The 19,823-nt window shown below is 40.6% G+C and overlaps 1 protein-coding gene across 2 annotated transcripts in view; it reads right to left on the reverse strand.

Annotated features, from left to right (window-relative positions):
* Positions 1-19,823, reverse strand: part of KIF26B (kinesin family member 26B) — a 499,837-nt gene that overhangs the window by 46,948 nt on the left and 433,066 nt on the right. For both annotated transcript variants that reach the window (XM_024133668.3, XM_055084204.1), the window contains one exon: positions 13,489-13,648. In XM_024133668.3, the coding sequence (XP_023989436.1) occupies positions 13,489-13,648 (160 nt within the window). The remainder of the gene's footprint in view (positions 1-13,488; positions 13,649-19,823) is intronic.

Genomic DNA, 19,823 nt, shown 5'->3' on the forward strand with positions numbered 1-19,823 from the left:
TTTCTGTGAATGTGGTTTTTGTTCCACAGGCTGCAGGATTGTAGTTCTTCTCGCTTCTGCTGTCTCTAGATACTGCCTTTCTAATTTGACCTAAGAGAGCACATTATCTTACCGTGGAACAAGGTGTGAAGGGAGAGCCCACAGGGAAGATCAGTTTTGATGTAGGTACAGAGTAAAATGAGGTCTAGGGCCCTGGGGGCTCTTAACAGTGGTACAACCGGGAGGATGGTGGTGGAGTGGCAGGCACTGGGCATTTCCAGACATCACCAAGGTACAGGGTACCTGTGGAGGGGGAGAGGGAGGTACTCATTGGGAGGAAGAGGCACAGAATTGAGGGGAGAGGTGGTAGTGAGGCACAGTAGTCAAACTTTGCTTGTTTATAATTTTTCCCTTACCAGCTCTACTAACAGTGCTAAATCAAATGTGGCTACAGAGATTTCTGTTATCTGCTTCTGCATGCTCCTGGCTGCCATGACAAAGGAAATTTGGAGTAAACCTCCTTTGGTCAATTTGTAGTACTGACTCCGTGGCGTTGTCACGAAGATGAAATGAGTTAAAAAAAATAAATACAAAGAAGTGAGTATAGGCAGTGGCACATAGTAAGCACTAGATAATGGTGGTGGTAATGATGATGATGGAGAAGGAGGAGGAGGAGGTCAATTTGCTTCAAATTTCTGTGTCTCAGGATCTTCATCTGTAAAATGGGAGAAACAATAGCATCTACCTCTAGGGTTGCTGTGAAGATGAAAACAGAATATCTGTATTGTATAGACTTGGCTTGTACCTAGCAAATACACCAAAAGTGGTAGCTTTGCTACTCTTATTGCTTTTGCGCACTACCCATGGTTCCAAGACCATGTGAAACGGGTCCTTAAATGGGTCTTGAACAGAGGACTTAATGCTAAAGGGCAATTCCAACTCATCCAAAAAGCTTTTAGAGGAATAGTCCCTTGGTTCCTTTCATTTACAAATTATAGGCTCAAATGAATGACTTTGGTGAGCAAAAACCTTTGGTTTTTGGAAAGGTCAAATTGTATGGTTTTTCGAAAGTGGCTATTCTCCTTTTTCGAAGGAAATCATCAAGCAGGGGCCAAGATGGGCTTCATTATTCCAGCAAGTAATCAAGCAGGGAAGTTTGCTTTTTCAGAATTTGATTGTCAAGGAGGCCACAGTGGGTAGAGATCTGGGTTGTGGATTTGTCCATTTTCCTAGAGTGGGCGGAGATTAAATTACCCAGAAGTTGGAAGGGCTTGCAGGCACTTCCTGGACTTTACAAAGGAGAGACTACCATCTTCCTTATTGTGAAAAGTTAATCACAAAAGCTGATGAAGCCCCATCCACACATAGCCTAACTGTCCTTCTTGGCACCAGGGTACAAGGTTTTCTAGATGTAGCTCAAAATTTACATTATTGTCAAAAGATGGGCTGCCTTTCCCAAACCTGGGGACATTAATTAGTCACAACGACAGCCTTTCCTTAGGGTTCTAATGCATTCCTGGAACTTCCCTATACTTAGATCTGTAGGGCACCAACTTCAAAGTCATGCAAGAAATGATTATAATAAAGTCGTAGTCTGAGTAAGTAAATCTCCTGGATGAACTCTAAGGCATATTTGCTTCTGCCAAATTCTAGACATTTGGAGGGCTGTAGCATTAAATAAGAATCTATATTCATATCTAGTATTTATTTTGTTATCGTCAGAGAAAGCATATTCACCGATGACTTACTGGAACTTCTCACTTCTTCCTTGAATGTGTTTTATCATGTGGCTTTTAACTGCTTTATTATGCCTTGCATTCTAATTTATGTACTGGTTTCTTCTGTCCAACTCGTCTGTAAGCTTTGTGCATCAGCCCTAATGCTTAGAATAATGCTTTATACATCATAGATGCTTGATGAATTGTCAAAATAACCTAGTAGAGTGAATATAGTTTTGCTCTATATCTGATTCAGAAAGTAGGGCTATAGCTTCAGTGCCTCTCCTTCAGTGACTGTCCTAAACGGCTGACACTGCAAAAAGATGCACTTTGTACTAGTTGAGAATGGGGCTCTGATGGCCACATTGCAAGTCTGGGGGCCCACAGTATCCTCCAGGTAGTGAGGCAGGCCATCAAAGGTTGAAGGCAGATGTCTGACTCATCTCTGCTACTAAGAGGTAGGGTTTAGATCAGGTTAGTTTAATTCAAATTAGTGCAAAAATAATAAGGAACCTGAAGAAAAAGATTTTATCATTATCTTGCTGAGCTCATGTGGTAGGAGAGATATGCATGTAAACAAATAATTAAAATATAACATCAGTGCCTACAGTGAAATACCTACAGAATGCCATAGGGGATTAGAGGAGGGAAAAAACTTTTCTGGAGCAAAGAATTGGGAGGGAGGAAAAGAGATCAGAGAAGGCTTCAAAGAGGAGATAATATTTGAGATAAGCCTTGAAGGAGATGCAGGAAGGAATGCCAGAATTTTTAATATTAGAAACTTGATTTATGTAATTTACCATATTAAAGTATTAAAGGAGGAAAGCCATATGGTCGTCTCATCAGATGCAGACATGGGTTAGATATCCTCCCACAATGAAAAACTCACACATCAATGAAAATTAATAAACTACAGCTACACACATCAATATGGATGTCAAAATGAAATATTAATTGAAAAAAGTAAGTTATAGAAGGGCCAGGGAGAGTATGCTTCTATGTATATAAAGTTCAAAAACAGAAAAAACTAAACAATACAGTTTTTCGGGATACAAATTTAGGTGGTAAAATTGTAAGTCAAGCAAAAGGATTGTAAACACAAAACTTTTTCAGCACAGTGGTCACCTCTGGGAAAGGCGGGAGGGCAGCACAATCACAGAAGAGTGCACAGGGGCCTTCCGAGGCATTGAAATGATCTATTTCCTAACCTGGGTGGTGGGCACACAGGTATTTAACTTGTTATTTTATAGACTGGGCAGGTGTGCTTCTACATTTGTATATATGACACAGTTCACAATTAAAACATGTAAGAGAAATAGCAGAAACTCACTAAGTAGAGAGGGAGATCCAGGCCAGCCCTGGAATATAGCATGTTCTTGGTAACTAGTCATTGAATGCATGAATGAATGAATGAATGGACAAGGCCTCTGTAAGCAGAAGTAGCAGCATCTACAAAGCATGGGAGTGTGAGAGGGCATGGGGGCTTCAGGAGATTGTACATAGTTTCTATGATCAGAAAGGTGGGCATGGCCCGAATTATAAAGAGCTTCATAGGCCATAAAGGGTTTGAACCTGTAGCTGACAAGGAGCCATTGACGGATTTAAAGAAGAGGGTGACATCAGAACTACATTTAAAAAACACATTCTGGCAGCTGTGTGGAGGGTAGATGAAACTAAAGCCTTCTCTGCCTTCACCACAAAGAATCCTCAGAAGGAAACAGTGGGTATGTCATGTGCCCTAGGGCCTTCCCTGGACTTTGTTCAGGAAACTACATACAAATCCTCTCAATACAAACAACAATTGCAACTAGTCCTCAGCGTAGGATTTCATGCTCGGGGATGCAAGGTTCATGGGAGACATACGGTAAGTGGTCTGAAGGAAAGAGCTCACACAGTACTTTTAGGACAGACGTATTTAACCCTCAGTAAAATTGGCATGTTGCGGCACAGAACTAGGAAGCGCATGCTTATAAACTGTGGGCCCTGACACTACTTCCTTTCATCCAAATCTAGAAACCCCCAACATTTTTACTGATTTTGCTGGTAGGGAGTAGGACAAGAAAGAATGGTAAGGAAAAACAAAAATAAGTAGCAATTGTGGTTATTGCCCCGAAGGAATATCGTAAAGTCTCCTAAAGTCTACTACTCTTCAAAGCAGTAACAAATGTACCATAACCATCTCTATTTCTTCAGTTCTCTCTTTATTATATCAAAAATAAAATTCAGCTCTATTTTAGTTAAAAAAATTGCTAGGTACCTTAGACAATTTGGTACAACTTAACTGCTCCATGAATATAACTATTTGGAAATTGTTCAATTACACATGAAATGAATTATCACCTCATTTGCATGGGCAAAAAAAAATCTATTAATGCTCAATGAAGCCTGAACCAGTTGTGAAACAGGTGAGAATTTATGGTTGGATACTCTGATTGAAGCTCTATTCATGTTCAAGACAGTTTTTAAAAGAATTAAGCCCCAACTCATTTGTATGCTCCATCCCTTCTAATGTCTAATTGTGCCTAAATCAAGCTATCCTTGACTAATCGCGGAGCCCTGTGCGTACCCGGGGGCATCGTGGGCTCTGTGTGCATTGGCCCCGAACTAAATTAAAGCCCTCCCCCTTTGGCTGTTTTCTCCTGGTAGCAACATGACTTGTGATATGATGATTAGTTATCATTAAAGATAACAATTAGCTATAGATTTGGAGTCTTGCATTTGGCCCAGTAGTTTATCATGATTTGTGTCAGGCAATGTCTACATCATTCTAGAGAATGACAAAACAGCTGTGAAATGGCTCAAGCATTTAAGGATGGACTGTGGGAAACTTTGGAAAACAGAGGAGTGAGAATGGAGAGAGAGTGGGAGTCGATGAGGAGAACTTCAGAATCACCACCTCTGCCCAGACAGCCTTTTTTTTTTCTTTTTTGAAGTGGACCATTTTTAAAGTCTTTATTGAATTTGTTACAATATTGCTTCTGTTTTATGTTTTTGGTTTTTTGGCCACAAGGCATGTGGGATCTTAGCTCCCCAACCAGGGATCGAACCTGCACCCCCCGCATCAGAAGGCGAAGTCTTAACCACTGGCCAGCCAAGGAAGTCCCCCAGACAGCCTTTAATACAGTATTTCTGATTCCCTCAGCCTTGCCTGGGTCCCCCTTTCCACGGTGCGGGTTAAACACCGGTGTTGCGTATTACCAGGTGTGGGACTTGGCTGTTTATGTCTCTATCTCCCCTACACTATAAAGTGTCCAGGAGTGGAGATCATCTATGTTTCTCTGTTATATTTCCAGTGTCTTGTGTATTGTAGGGGTCCAATAAGTATTTTTTAATTAATAGATAATGAATGACTAAATGGATCAAAGAACTTACAGATATTCTTCTATGTATTTCTCAAAGTATTTCCTGTATATGTTTGGTAGCCTCCATCAGGCTTGTAACAAAATTAGGTGCTGAAACTCCTCACTCAGCTGGGTCCTTTGGGCCAAAATTCACCTTGCTGATCAGAATAGCACTGTGCTTCATGAATAATAAACTTTATGTATCACTTGGGAGCTAAAGTGTAAGGTAAAATTTGTATCATCAAGGTCAGCCTTAAAAATCGCTTTGGAAGAGAAACTCTTCTCTCAGGAAATCTAACACGGTCAGGGTTGGAACACACCACTGTCTCTGGCTGAGCACCAGAAGGGCGTGGCTTGTATTCAAAGGCCATATTCTATGAAAAATTTGTATCTTTAAACATTTGAATGGCAGTGGTCAGTGGGCCAGACAGATACAACTGGGGGTAAAGCACCCTCTGCTCAGCCACAACCTCCACCCACTCTCAGGCCTGATGGCCTCACTGAGGGAGGTGGTGGGTGGAGTCCTTCACTTCCTAAGGAACCTGTTACTTCTCTCTTTGTGCAGAGTACTTAGGGTTGCGTTCTCTTAAACTAGATGTCTGTATCTGGCAGCGACCCTGTACATTAGGCACACAAACTCTTGTTGAAAAATGCATGAAGCTTCTGTTTCAACAAAAGGTAATTATAATCCACTTGGCCAAAAGCAACACATATGTTTAAAATCAAGAAACAGATAAAAAGATATGATAGTGCCAGATCAGGCTGGGTTATAATGTTTTGAAATATATTAAAACAGTCATATTTTTGCCTTTGAACCATGTTTCTTTAAAGGGCTATCGCAGACATTGTCTCAATGGTACCTACCACGTTTCTGAGGTAAAGAAGATGGTTATTCTGATTTAGCTGGTGGAGAATGAAAAGCGCAGGAAGAGTGTCTGAGTGTTCGGAGGTGAGCAGTGGCCCTGGCACGAGGACCCATGCCTCCCTGGTCTCGGCTCAGTGTCACCTCCTGGGCCTGTGTCACAATTCATCTCTTTCGGAAACCACAGATATTTGACTTCACATACTTCTCTGGGAGCCCGGCCTGAAGAAACTTCATAAATTCCAGTTGATAGATTGACTATCTCATCTGCTGATTGTGGAAAGGCCCAAAGCTTTTATCATTAGCCAGGTGTTGGGGGAAGCTCATTATCTCATGCCCTGACAGCCTTGCTGTCATCTTCACCACTTGCCTCTCCCTTCCTTACCTTTCTTGCTCAGCAGAACTTCAAGACCCAGACTGGGTGATAACCTCTCCTATTCTGACAGGAATCTATTCACTCAGGAATGCTTCAACGCACCTACAGAAGCTGCCACCAAGGGGGAAGAGGGCTGGAAACTGTCTTATCAGGAGGCTGTGCCCATGTGCAGTCTCCAGCATGGGAGATGGTCACACTTCTTGTGCTGGAGGCCAGGCAGGAGGGCTGTCTGGGGGTCTTGTATCCTAAGAGAGCATCAGAGCATCCTGAAGCTTTTCCCATTAATGGGGTACATGAACTTTCAGGCTCTTACATGAGAAAGATGACAGAAATTAAGAAAGAGAAGAAGACTTGTGAAATAGCTGATATTTGCTGAGATTGTCTGCTGGAGGTGCCCAGAATATGGGATTGGGACTGTTGGGTTTCTCTGATTCAGCCCTGCCAAGTGGCTTAGGTTCTGGAAGGGAGAGTTCTTTCCCGTTCTCATCTTCCATATTTCACTTTCCTCTCTGTCACAAGTATCTGGCAGTCAGTCCAGCTTCACTGTCACAGAAAAGGTGAGGCCAGGAGATGACCCTGAATGGACAGCTGGCCACAGGTGGTCGCACGCCTGGGACTCACGCTTTCACTTACAACCTACTGCACATATTTAAGCTTTGCGGATACATTAGATCCATTGTCTGGCCTCATTTGTTATTTCAACAGATATTGATTGAGCACCACAGCATTCCGGACACTGTGTTAGGAAGTGGTGATATACCAGGAGACAGTGGAGTAGCCCTGTTGCCTACCAGCCGTGTAGACATGGACAAGTCACTTCCTCCTCTTGTCGCAGTTTCTCCATCTGTAGTACGAGTACGACCATAGCGGTATCTATGCCATGAGGCTCTCGGCAGGATTAAACACCCCGGAAGCATTCAGAGCAGCTCCGGATGCACAGTCAGGAAACGATGACTACGAGCTGTTGTCATTACCCTCACACCGCGGAAGAGCCCTCACCCAGGGCTCACGCATGCGCACGCTAACCACCTGGATCGGAGCTGGAAACCCAGGAAACAAGTAACGGAAACGATTTTTTCCTTCTCCCTATGACCCAGCAAGTCCCTAAATTAGGAATCTCTAACCCCTTGGAAAGAAGGAGAACAAAGTTCCCATCCTTCTTTCTGCCCTTTTATTTACTTCTTCTCACAGGAGGGAAAAGGTCTGACTGGTGGCGCTGGTAAACATGGCCATGCTGTCTGTCTGTCTGTCCCCCTGTAGGTCACACACATCCCTCCTCTTGAGCCATGCGGCTGTACGGGTAAGGGATTGCTCTGCTGATCCAATTCTGCCCATTCCTGAGTCCTGGGGTCTATGCTTGTGGGGGGATAGGAGGAGACCTCCTTCCACTCTGCTAGGATTCAGCAGATGGAGAATGTTAATTCCCAACCATACTATTGTTATCTATTTGCCAACTGGTTCGGGATCTGGAGAGAAGAGAGTCTGATTAGGACTCTCAGAAATTGAACATAAAGGAAGAAAACCTCTTGCAAAGCCAAAAGGGAAATGAAGAAGCCTCCTGATTTCGGCTCAGTCCTAAAACCCTAAGCTCATTATCCAAGAGGGGCTCGCCGTGGTAGACAAAGAAAAATATATGCCATGGCTCTGCTGCCAAGGATCATGACTGAGTTGGGGGCCTAACAATCTGCTCTGTGAGGGGGCACAAAGGGGTCCTCCTGGGAACAAAAAGGATGATGTGCACAGTCTATGTGTCAAACCAGTGGTGGAAGGACCAATGCTTGAACCCAGGGCTTGTGATCCCAGCCGATCCCCAGACAGCCTCATTTCTCCCTGAGTGACCTGCATGCTTCTCTGATAAACCCGGCAGAGTTCATTTACTGGTAGCTGATGCCTCATCTCTTAAGAAAATACTATCAATCTCTGAAAATTTTCATAATTATATGTGAAGATACCACTGGCCAGCGAAGCACATAGAGGTATAGGAGGGAAGAATGAAAGGAAAGAGATGCTAAAATCTCATACCAAAGAGACTTATGTGCTGGTGATTTTCTGAACTTACTTTCTCTGCATCCTAACAGTCATTAAAATGTATAAAAGTGGATATTTTTGAAGCGGCAACACGAAGAATTATCATTGCTGCAGTTGCTTGGCAACCTGAGCCTTTGGTTATTTTATTGCTAAATAGGGAATGCTATAAACTGGTATCTGGAGTTTGTGCAAATAGTTCTAAATTGATGTTCTCCCTGTAAATCAGGAGGAGATAATACAGCATTAATGTACATTTAAAGGTTGCTAAATATGCATATGTATGTGTCTCATATCACACACACACACACGACGATTCTTACGCAGAGCTTCTCTCCATTACATGCTATCTTAAGTAAATCTGGAGAATTGATATTCCTCTGCATTTTTCCTGGAAAATATCTATTTAATTTCATTTTGTAAATAATACGCATTTGAGTCACGAGGAACAAACGTTTTGTCTCCTTTGTGAGTCAGGGGAACTGAGTAGTGTAGCTCATATTGGTCATGAGCTCCTTTCTCTAGCTTCCCAGACACTGAGTGGGTTTCCAGTTCTGAGAAAGCAGAGACAAACCCAGTATCTAAATGGCTACTGGGGGAAAATATTTCTCAAAGCAAGGCATGGGAATGTCCACGTTCTTCAGAGATGCAAGTCCTGTAAAGGCCTTATGAAATCTTAGGCCTGCAGGTTCCAGCACGGATGAGAAAAGGTGTTAACATTTTGAAAAAGTTGCCTCTATTTACAAAACTGTCATTTCTCCACAAGTCACCCACTTGAATTTGAGTCTCTAGTGATGCTTGCTGGTTTGAATGAAATGCTGTGCTCTGATGCTGCTTTTCTCTTAAACGTGACCTTAGTTCCTGACTCCTCCCTAGGGCCTTAGGAGGAAAAGTGCTCCCAACTGCTTGTAAAGTGGCCCCTGCAGTGGTGTTTGCTTGCAGACTGAAGCTCATGACAACAAACTGCCTCAGGCCCCACCTGCTTCTTCAGAGAGAAGAAGGGCACGAGGAAGTCAGCTGCCTGAGCCCCAGAGTACGTCTGTGACAGATTCCCAAACACAAGGATTTGGTCTCGGTCTGAACCACAGACCAGAACCATAAAAGAGAGGCATCAAGCACCAATTCGATCATGGGATTGTTCATGCAGAGCCATGCTTCAAGCTACTTGGGAATAGCATCTCAGACAGACACGACACGAGAGGGTCACAGAATGACTTTCCATGACCTCTTGTTCAATGGAAGCCAGGACACGATAACATATCTGTTGTTTAGAAACAGAGGAGAGCATCTTGTTGGCAAATAATCAAATAGACCATTTGACCTGTTAAAGTAATTATTTATCCAAATGGAATAACAGTTACAAAGGAAGGAAAAATGTTTCAGGCTTAAAGTAAGTGTGAAGGGTATGCTTCGCCTTACCAGACATCTAAAAGGGACGAAAAATTCTATTTCGAGAGAACTGGGTGGTCGTTAGAATTTCCAAGTCTCTGGAAAGACTGTAGTCCTGCAGATCAGCTGGGACATAACAGCACTTTAGCCAAAGCTAAGTGCACACCGCCAGATTCTTGTGGTGGCCCTTCTGGGCACCAGTTCTAGTGGTGTGTGCCTGCAACACTAGTTTTTGGCATGGGAATTCATTTCGACGTCCCTGCCTAATTTTTCTCATCTATCGAAGGGAAAGCTCCTACAACCTTAGGGCCCAAGAAGTGGTGAGGAATAGCAAATGGCCGAGCGACGGAAGGAAATTGGCAAATGCACTGTCAAAATTCTTAGGACTATGACAGCTTCCCCTAGACAAGAGGTTCCCCAAAGTTAGGGAGTTTTGTGCAGCCTGTCAGTGCAGGACTAACTAGGAGGTTGGAGCCCTTGGTGGTCCCCCTGCTGTCCCCGAATGCTTTTCTGAATGGTGTCACCATTTGGGATTGATTTATGGCACTTGGATTGGTCAGCGAGCCTGTGCTGTGTCGTGGCTGAGGCTGGGAACCTGTTCTGCACTTGCATGTGTCATATCTAAAGGCAATATCATTTGCAAAGTCAAAGCCATTGAGGGCACACCTAGGGTGCCCGTGGGAGCACCTGTGATGGGTAATGAATACAAACTCGCTTTCAGTCTTGCTCACATGACAGAGTCTGGCACGATGATGAAGAGAAACGAAGACAGTCTACATCCCCTCTGTGCACATTCCAGTTAATTTCCCAGAAGCAAACATAAATGATGCAGGTTCCAAGCACAGAAGTGTCCAGGGTGACAAACATGAGTGGGTTTTTGTGTTTTGGAAGGGTGGGGGAAGGCAGCAAACGTGGAGTCTGGTTTTCTGTTTTCTCCTGTAAGTGAACAGGAATAAGAGGAAACTGCAAGGGAAGAAAACCTTCCCTGTCTTAGGAACCTACTGCAAAGACAAGGTTTAACATGGGAAAGGTGTTTAGTACGCTAACAAATGCCATGTGATGTGGCTTTGGAGCGCTGACTGAACTGATAAAAGAAATCTGGGCCATCCTGCTGTGCTGAAGACCTCATGCTGTGCAGAGCAAAGGCAGCTAATATATTACAGAGCTTGATGAGGATGGGGGGAGTGGATTGACAACGAACTGCCAAGGTCTCTGAGGCTGTGAAAAGTGATGCGGTTTGATCCTGCCACCAGCTGGCTGGGTGATTTGAGTTAATCTTTGCCTTATCTTCCTGTACCTCGAAAGAAGAGAGTTTCTAGTTGATTAATCACTTTGCAAATGTATTTGCAGAAACAAATATTGAATATATGCTGTGGCTGAGAATCTGAAACAATATTACAGCAAGGGTCTTTGAAAGCTTACACACAATGATGGGCGTTAAGGACTGAGGGCTGATAGAACTGGCTGTACAAGTGCACTGCCAACAGATGTTTTGGGGAGGACAGAGCTGGCCGTATGGCCAGGCCACCATGTTTCCTGGCATCAAGCAGTGGGCAACTCTGCAAGATTCCTAGAAGGATCCTGATGGTGGGGGACAACTCTATGCCTGTGTCTTACATAGACACCACATGTATGTTAAGTCTGTGCCGACTTCAGACATAGAAACGCTTTAATCACCACTCCCTCGGAGCCAGAAGGGAAGGAAGGGAACTGAAGCAGACAGATGTCTGCAGAGAATGGTGAGTGGAGTTTTCACACTTTGTCAGCCCTCCCAAGTGTGCAGGTAGCTGGTCGTTGTGGCTAGCTGATGTTAGATATGTTTAATTTAACAAGAGACCTTGAACTACTAATAAAAACAATTCTTAATGTTTCCCTTTAGGTTTATAATAAAACCCAACTGGAACCGAAAGGAAGTTACTTTATCTAAAGTAAAAGTAATTTCATATGCTTGCATTCATCCATCACTCCCACCATCAATTCAACAAATATTTATTGAAATCATAAAAGCATGTCACTTTACATAAATAATGTGAGAGATATATAAGTAAAATACATAATCAGTGACCTCATAAGGTGGTATTTTGAATTTTGTCTATGACATGATCTATTAAGTTATTACATTAATAGATATGGTTCCCTTTTTATGGACAGGGAAACCAATGAGGGCTGATAACTCTTTCCTTTCTAAGATCTCCAACCTTGACAGTACCTCTGCAGACCTTTTTTTTTCTCCCTCTCTTCTCTCTTTCTTTTCCTTTCTTTCTATTCTTTCTTCCTTCCTTCCTTTCTTTCTTCCTCCCTCCTGCTTTCCCTCCCTTCCTTCCTTCCTCTCTTTCTCTCTTTCCTTGTAATCACAAGTTGACTTTATTCAACTGCAGAAATGATACTGAATGAAACTATATAAACCTTCTACTTGAATTTTTTCTCAGAGAAAAGAATCCTCACAAGGGGTAGAAAAGCCATTTCTGGGTTTATCCTAGGATTCCAAATTTCAAGAATTGAGACAGACAAGATTATAATCTCTATTTAAGCTCCTAAAGTAGTCTAGTAATGGGCTTCCTGGTGGAGAATAAAGGCACAGTGTTGGCATCAACTTAGGGCAGAGGGGAAGGAGAACTCAAGGACTTGTCCTGAACCTCAGCTATTGTAGAACAAACTGCCCGACTTACCTTTTCCATCCTACACAACAGTAATTTATATTTTGTAGGATCCTACAGATTAAACAAAAATGATTCTATGTACTGTATATTTGCTTAATCCTCAAGGCAACTCTGTAAGGTAGGTGTTATTTCCATTTAAATAGGTGGGAATAGGCTCAACCACATTATCATTATTGGTTATTGACTATAGTGTTACACATTTCACAAAAAACTTTCATACACATATCACTCTGAGCCTTTATCCTTGTGATATAGATAAGATATACAGCTATAACCCTCAGTTTATGAGATGTGAAGGAAGGTTCAGATAGCTAGTGGAAGGTGCAGCTGGACATTGGCAGGGCCTGAAAAAACAGGAGAGTACCCGTCATCCCATCATCACATTGTCCAATGACAAAGATGAGTTGGGGTGATGGTAGTGAGGGGTGGCTCCAGGGCTGGGTCATTCATGAACACAGATGATATGGCAAGTCTTTGGCTATTCCAGACATAGGAGAAGTTCTAATTTCATCTTCTTGGAGCAGCAACAGAAAGAGGAAAAGGATCTTGGAAGTGAAATAAACATCTGCATAGGATGGTGGGTAGTAATTCCCCAAGCTTTTTAAGTTCTCCTAAATAGGACTACCAGATAAAATACAGGATGCCCATATAGCTCATGCAGTACTGGGGGGATGCTTATACTAAAAAATATTTGTTGTTTATCTGAAATTCAAATTTAACTGTGTACCCCATATTTTTATTGGTTAAATATGGCAGCCCTATTCCTAAGGGAAGGGTAATTCAATCTTATGCCCCTTGCTCTCATCACTATAAAGCATCTGTACAATGGTGACAATAATCTACCAATGGCAATTGTGATTGGAGACCTCAACTGAGATAACTTCTTATTATTTCTGACTTGAGCAGCCTAATGTTAGCGTTGGGGTAAATTTAAATATTTTCGTAGCTTTTGAATTTGGAAGATCATGCATTACACAATTGTTAGTGAAGTCTGGTTTCTGGCACTGAACTAACAATGTGGTCCATACTGTACCTCTGTAGTACAACTCTCCCCAGATGACACTGGACAGAGAATCCCACACACAGCCCTCACACCATGCTTTCCTCATCCCATTCTTTGAGTAGAAGAGTCACTTACTTGTATGGGATGTGTTTGCTGCCATTGACGAGAGCCAGGATGACATTGCCCAGAGCAGACAGTGAGAGGCACAGCCCTGAGCCTCCTTCCCGATTTTTGCTAAGAGCTTTCACACAGCTGCCAAGATCAATGAGGTGCAGGCGGCTGCGGCCTCCAGACACTGTCACAGGAGAGAAGACAAGAGAAGAAAGAAGTGGTTAAGTTCTGGCAAACACTCATCTGTCCTTCATATAGCTCCTTGGGAAATCTGATGAGAAAAAAGAGGAAATAAAAGGTTGAAGTTCATGGCCTAGTAGGAAACCCCTACAAAATTAGGCAGGGGTAACAAATAGCATGGTCCTCTTAAATTCTGTCCACCACACATCACTGATCTTCTAAAACCTACTGATATTCCTACTATAAATAAATGAATAATTCATGTAGGCTGAATTAGATGAAATTTCACAGAGAAGGTAAATGTTTACATTTACCTTCATCTTCTTTGTATAGCAGAATTCTGAAATTGATCATATTAAAACATAAATAGCCCATAAGTGATTATCAGCTTTGGTTGACTGTCATAGAGACCGTGACCTAAAGCTCAGCCAGGAATCAGGTTGATAACCCAAAGTAAAACCAGGAAGAATTAACAACCAGGTGCAGAGTCAGGGAAGACCCAGGTATTTGCTGAGTATCTGCCAAGTGCCAGGTGCTGCACAAACATCAGTCTCATTCAGTTCCCCTGGGAAAATCACAAACTTGCTCATGAGAACTTCCACTTCTGGACTAAATGAAGTAACAGGGACTAGATTTTTCCTCTTACCTGAAACAACCAAAAACTGAAAAAAATGTGTAAAACAACCATTTGCAAGACACTAGACATCAAACAGCAAAAGACAGTGATCCTGGAGAGGTGGGAAGTAAGGGAGGTGAGCACTAGCCGTTTCCCAGCTTACTGCACTGAGAGAGTTTTTGGGCAATGGCTCAGAGAGAGGGAACTCAGGTGGAGCCTGGCAGACTCTGAACTGAGGAGCTAGAGCTGAGAGTCCAGGGAGGCCAATGTAACAACATTTCCAGGACAGAATGCTGGAGAGGAGAGAACTCTGGAGATTTGTAGTAGGTCTCCTCAAGTATTCAACCTAGTACTGATCAGCACAGAGTGATGAAACTACCCATGGCTGGGGAACTAACCACTGGAAAAGATTAGAAGTAATAGTGCACAGGACTCACACCAGGCCAGGAATAGTGCTTGTTCCCAACAGCCAGACTAGAAAACCTCAAGATTCACAGGGCACTGGGTAGGGTACCTGCAAGGGTCTGGCTTCAGTAGTCAGGAACACTTAGCCCTAGACTGAGAACTGTCTGGGTTTCACCTTAACAAATCTTAAAAGTAAGGCCATAAAGGATCAAACTGTTTCAAAACAACTGCATCCCCAAACAAAGCTCAAAAACATTAAAAAATATATAGAAATGTCCAGCACCCAATCAAAAAAAACCAATCAAAAAGAAGCAAGAAAATGAGACCTATAATGAAGAGATCATTGAAACCAATCCAGAACTGACATAGATATTAGAATCAACAGAGAAGAACATTAAAACAGTTATGATGGCATTTCAAACATTAAAAACGTTAAATAGGGACATGGAATGTATTAAAAAGATACAAATTGAATCTTTAGAGATAAAAACTACATTGTGTGAGATGAAAAATACACTGGTTGGGATTAACAGCATATTAGACACTGCAAAAGGAAAGATTGGTGAATTTGACAATATAGCAATAAAAACGATCCAAGATGAAGTACAGAGAGAAAATTTTAAAACAAACAACCAAAAACCGATTAAAAAACAGAGCTATAGGACTACTTCAAGTGTCTTAAAATGTGTGCAATTGAAGTCCCTGAAGGGAAAGACACAGAGGGTGGTGCAGATAAAATATTTAAAGAAATAGAGGTCAATACTTTCCTAAATTTAATGAAAACTATAAACCCACAGATCCAAGAAGTTCAATGATCCCCTAGCACAAGAAACATGAAGAAAACTACACTAAAGCACATAATAATCAAATGGGTTAAAACTAGTGATGATGACTAGTGATGATGAAAAAATCTTGAAAATAGAGGAAAAAAATTATGTTACATGTAAAGGTACAAAGATAAGATGATGTCAGATTGCTTGGAAATAATACAAGTGAGAAGAAAATGGAGCAACATTTTTAATTATTGAAAACTGCCAACCTAGAGTTATACACCCAACCAGAATATCATTCTCAGATAAAAGGGAAATAAAGACTTTTTCAGACTTAAAAAAGCTGAAAGAATTCATCACAAAGGATATACACTAAAGAATGAAGAGCTTTGGAAATGACAACTATGTGAATAAATATATGCTATCCTCCTCTTATTTAAATCTCCTTAAAAGCTAATTGACTGTTAAAGCAAAAATAACAACAATGTAACATGTGGGCTATAACATACACAAAATTAAAATGTTTGACAACAATAACACAAAGGTTAGGAGTGGAGAAATGAAAGTACTCTATTGTAAAGTTCTTATTCTAGACATGAAGTGGTATAATATCACTTATAAGTGGACTGTGATAACTTAAAGATGTATACAATAAATCCTACAGTAATCACTAAATAATAAAGAGTTACAACTAAAAAGCCAACAAAGGATATAAAGTGAATCATTTGCAGTGTTCAATAAATTCAAAAGAAAGCAAATAAAATAAAAAGGAGAACAAAGAACAGCTGGGTTGAATAGAAAACATACAGAAAAATAATACTTTGGAACACACCATATGAAGAATCCCATTAAATGTAAGTTGTCTGAATACCCTTATTAGAAAGTAGATATTGTCAGATTTGATAAAAAAGCAAGACTCTACTATATGCTACCTATGAGAAGTGCACTTCAAATATAAAGAAACAATAGGTTGAAAAATGTAAGTATGGAAAAGGCTATACCATGCAAACAGTAGCCATAAGAAAGCTGGGGGCGGCTATATCAATATCAAACAAAAGAGACTTAGGACAAAAAATATTACTAGAGGGAAAGAGAGACATTTTATTATGATAAAGGGCACAATTCATCAAGAGGTCATAACAATATAAGTGTTTATATATCTAATAACAGAAGTTCAAATACGTGAAGTAAAATCTGATAGAATTGCAAGAATAAACAGGCAAGTCCAGAATTATAGTTGGAGATTTCAAATACCCCTTTCTCAATAATTGATATAATAAGTAGACAGAAAACCAGTAAGGATATAGAATATTTGAACAACTATCAACCAATTCATTCTACTTGACATTTGTATAACACTCAACCCAACAACAGCAGAATACACATTCTTTTGAATTGCACACAGAACATTTAACAGGATAGACCATATTCTGGTACATAAAACAAGTCTAAATAAATTTTAAAGAATTCACATCATTCATACTATGTTTTCTGACACACTAGAGCTGAATTAGAAGTCAATCCAGAAAGATACCTGGAAAATCACTAAATATTTTGAAACTCAACAGCACAGCTCCAAATAACTTAGGGTCAAAGAAGAAACCAAAATGCAAATTAGAAAGTGTTTTTAAGCGAATGAAAATGAAAACACAACATATCCAAATTAGTAAGATGCCTTTAAAGAACTACTTAGGAGGGAGTTTATACCATTAAATGACTATATCAGAAAACAAGAGGTCTCAAATCAATTACCTCAGCTTCCATTTTAGTAAATTAGAAAAAGATGAGCAAATTAAAGACTAAATAGCAGAAAGGAAATAATTAATATAAAAGCAGAAATCAATGATATAAAACATTAAAAAACAAATAGGGAAAACCAATGACATCCAAAGCTGGTTCTTCAAGATCAATAAAATTGATAAATCTCTAGCATGACTGATCAGCAAAGAAAGAGAGAAGACACAAATCACCAATGTCAAGAACAAAAGAGGTGGCCTCACTACAGTTTCTACAAATATAAAAAGGGCAATAAAGAAACATTACACCAGTAAATTAGACAACTTGGAAGAATGAACAAATTTCTTGAAAGTTATTAAGTACCAAAGCTCATTCAAGAAGTAATAGATAATGTGAATAGCCCTACATCCATTAAAGAAATAGAATCTGTAGTTAACAACTTTTTCACAGGGAAAGCAGTGCCTTTAACTGCACCAGTGAATTCTATCACACATTCAAGGAAGAAATAATATCAATTCTACACAAATTCTTCCTGGAAATTAAATAGGAGAGACACTTCCCAATTAATTCTGTGAGGCCAGGATTACCCTGATACCAAAAACAGACAAAGATATTACAAGAAAAAAAGTTGAAGACCAATATCCCTCATGAACAATGATGCGAAATTTCTAAACAAAATATTAGTGAACCATACTATAAAATTGTACCTAGGAACATACTAAAAGCATTTTATACCATGAGTAAGTGGGATTAATCCGAGGAATGCAAGGTTGGTTAAAAAAAAAATTGAGCTATCATTATAATTTTAACAGATATTACCATATTAACAAACAAAAAAGAAAAATGATTCTCTCAGTAGATGCAGACAAAGCATTTAACAAACTCCAGCATCCATTACTGATAAAAATGCTCGGCAAAATATAAATTGAAGGTGATATCCTCAGTTTGATAAAAAGTGTCTAGGAACAACCTACAGCTAATGGCATTCTTAATGGTAGAAAACTAAATGCCTTCCAAGATCAGGAACAGGACAAAGATATTCACTCTGACCATTTCAATTCAACATTGTACTGGAGGTTCTAGCCAGTTCAATAGGCAAGAAAAAGAAATAAAAGGTATCCAGATTGGAAAGAAATAAGTCAAACTGTCTTAATTGGCAGATTACATGATTATCTATGGAGAAAATCTAATGGAATCCACAAAAAAGCAACTAGAACTAATAATTGAGTTTAGCAAGGTTGCAGGATACTAGATTAACAGACAGAGATCAATTGTATTTCTAAATACAACTTCTAAATACAATTTCTAAATACAATTTCCAGTAACAAACAACTGGAAATTGAAATTTAAAAATATCTTTTACAGGGCTTCCCTGGTGGCGCAGTGGTTGAGAGTCTGCCTGCTGATGCAGAGGACGCGGGTTCATCCCCGGTCCAGGAAGATCGCACATGCCGTGGAATGGCTGGGCCTGTGAGCCATGGCTGCTGGGCCTGTGCGTCTGGAGCCTGTGCTCCACAACGGGAGAGGCCACAACAGTGAGAGGCCCGTGTACTGCAAAAAAAAAAAAAAAAAAAATATATATATATATATTTTACAATAACATCAAAAATATTAAATACTTAAGGATAAATCTGACAAAAGATACATATACTGAAAACTACAAAACACACCTGAGAAAAATTAATAAAGACCTGAAAAAACAGAGAGATAGAAACTGTGTTCATAGGTTGGAAGACTCAATATTAAGATGTTAATTCTCTCCAAAGTGATCTATAGATTCAATGAAATCCCAATGAAAAATCCCAGCAGGCTTTTTTGGTAGAAAGTGATTCGACAAAATCAATTCAGAACCTGACTCTAAAATTTATATGCAAATGCACAGGAGCTAGAATAGCCAAAACAACTTTATAAACTAAGCACCAAGTTGGAAGGCTAACAGTATCTTTTTTTTTTTAACATCTTTATTGGAGTATAATTGCTTTACAACGTTCTGTTAGTTTCTGCTGTATAACAAAGTGAATCAGCTATACGTATACATATATACACATATCCCCTCCCTCTTGTGTCTCCCTCCCGCCCTCCCTATGCCACCCCTCTAGGTGGTCACAAAGCACCGAGCAGACTTCCCCGTGTGATGCAGCTGCTTCCCACTAGCTGTCTATTTTACATTTGGTAGTGTATATATCTCAATGCTACTCTCTCACTTCATCCCAGCTTACCCTTCCCCCTCCCTGTGTCCTCAAGTCCATTCTTTACGTCTGTGTCATTATTCCTGTCCTGCCCCTAGGTTCATCAGAACCATTTTTTTTTTTAGATTCCATATATATGTGTTAGCATACGGTATTTGTTTTTCTCTTTCTGAATTACTTCACTCTGTATGACAGACTCTAGGTCCATCCACCTCACTACAAATAACTCAGCTTTGTTTCTTTTTATGGCTGAGTAATATTCCATTGTATATATGTGCCACATCTTCTTTACCCATTTATCTGTCGATGGACTCTTAGGTTGCTTCTGTGTCCTGGCTATTGTAAATGGTGCTGCAACAAACATTGTGGTACATGACTTTTTTTTTTTTTTTTTTTTGCGGTACGCGGGCCTCTCACTGTTGTGGCCTCTCCCGTCGCGGAGCACAGGCTCCGGACGCACAG

This window comes from Physeter macrocephalus, chromosome 4 (assembly GCF_002837175.3).
Source record: "Physeter macrocephalus isolate SW-GA chromosome 4, ASM283717v5, whole genome shotgun sequence".
In the NCBI taxonomy this organism is placed as follows: Eukaryota; Metazoa; Chordata; class Mammalia; order Artiodactyla; family Physeteridae; genus Physeter; species Physeter macrocephalus.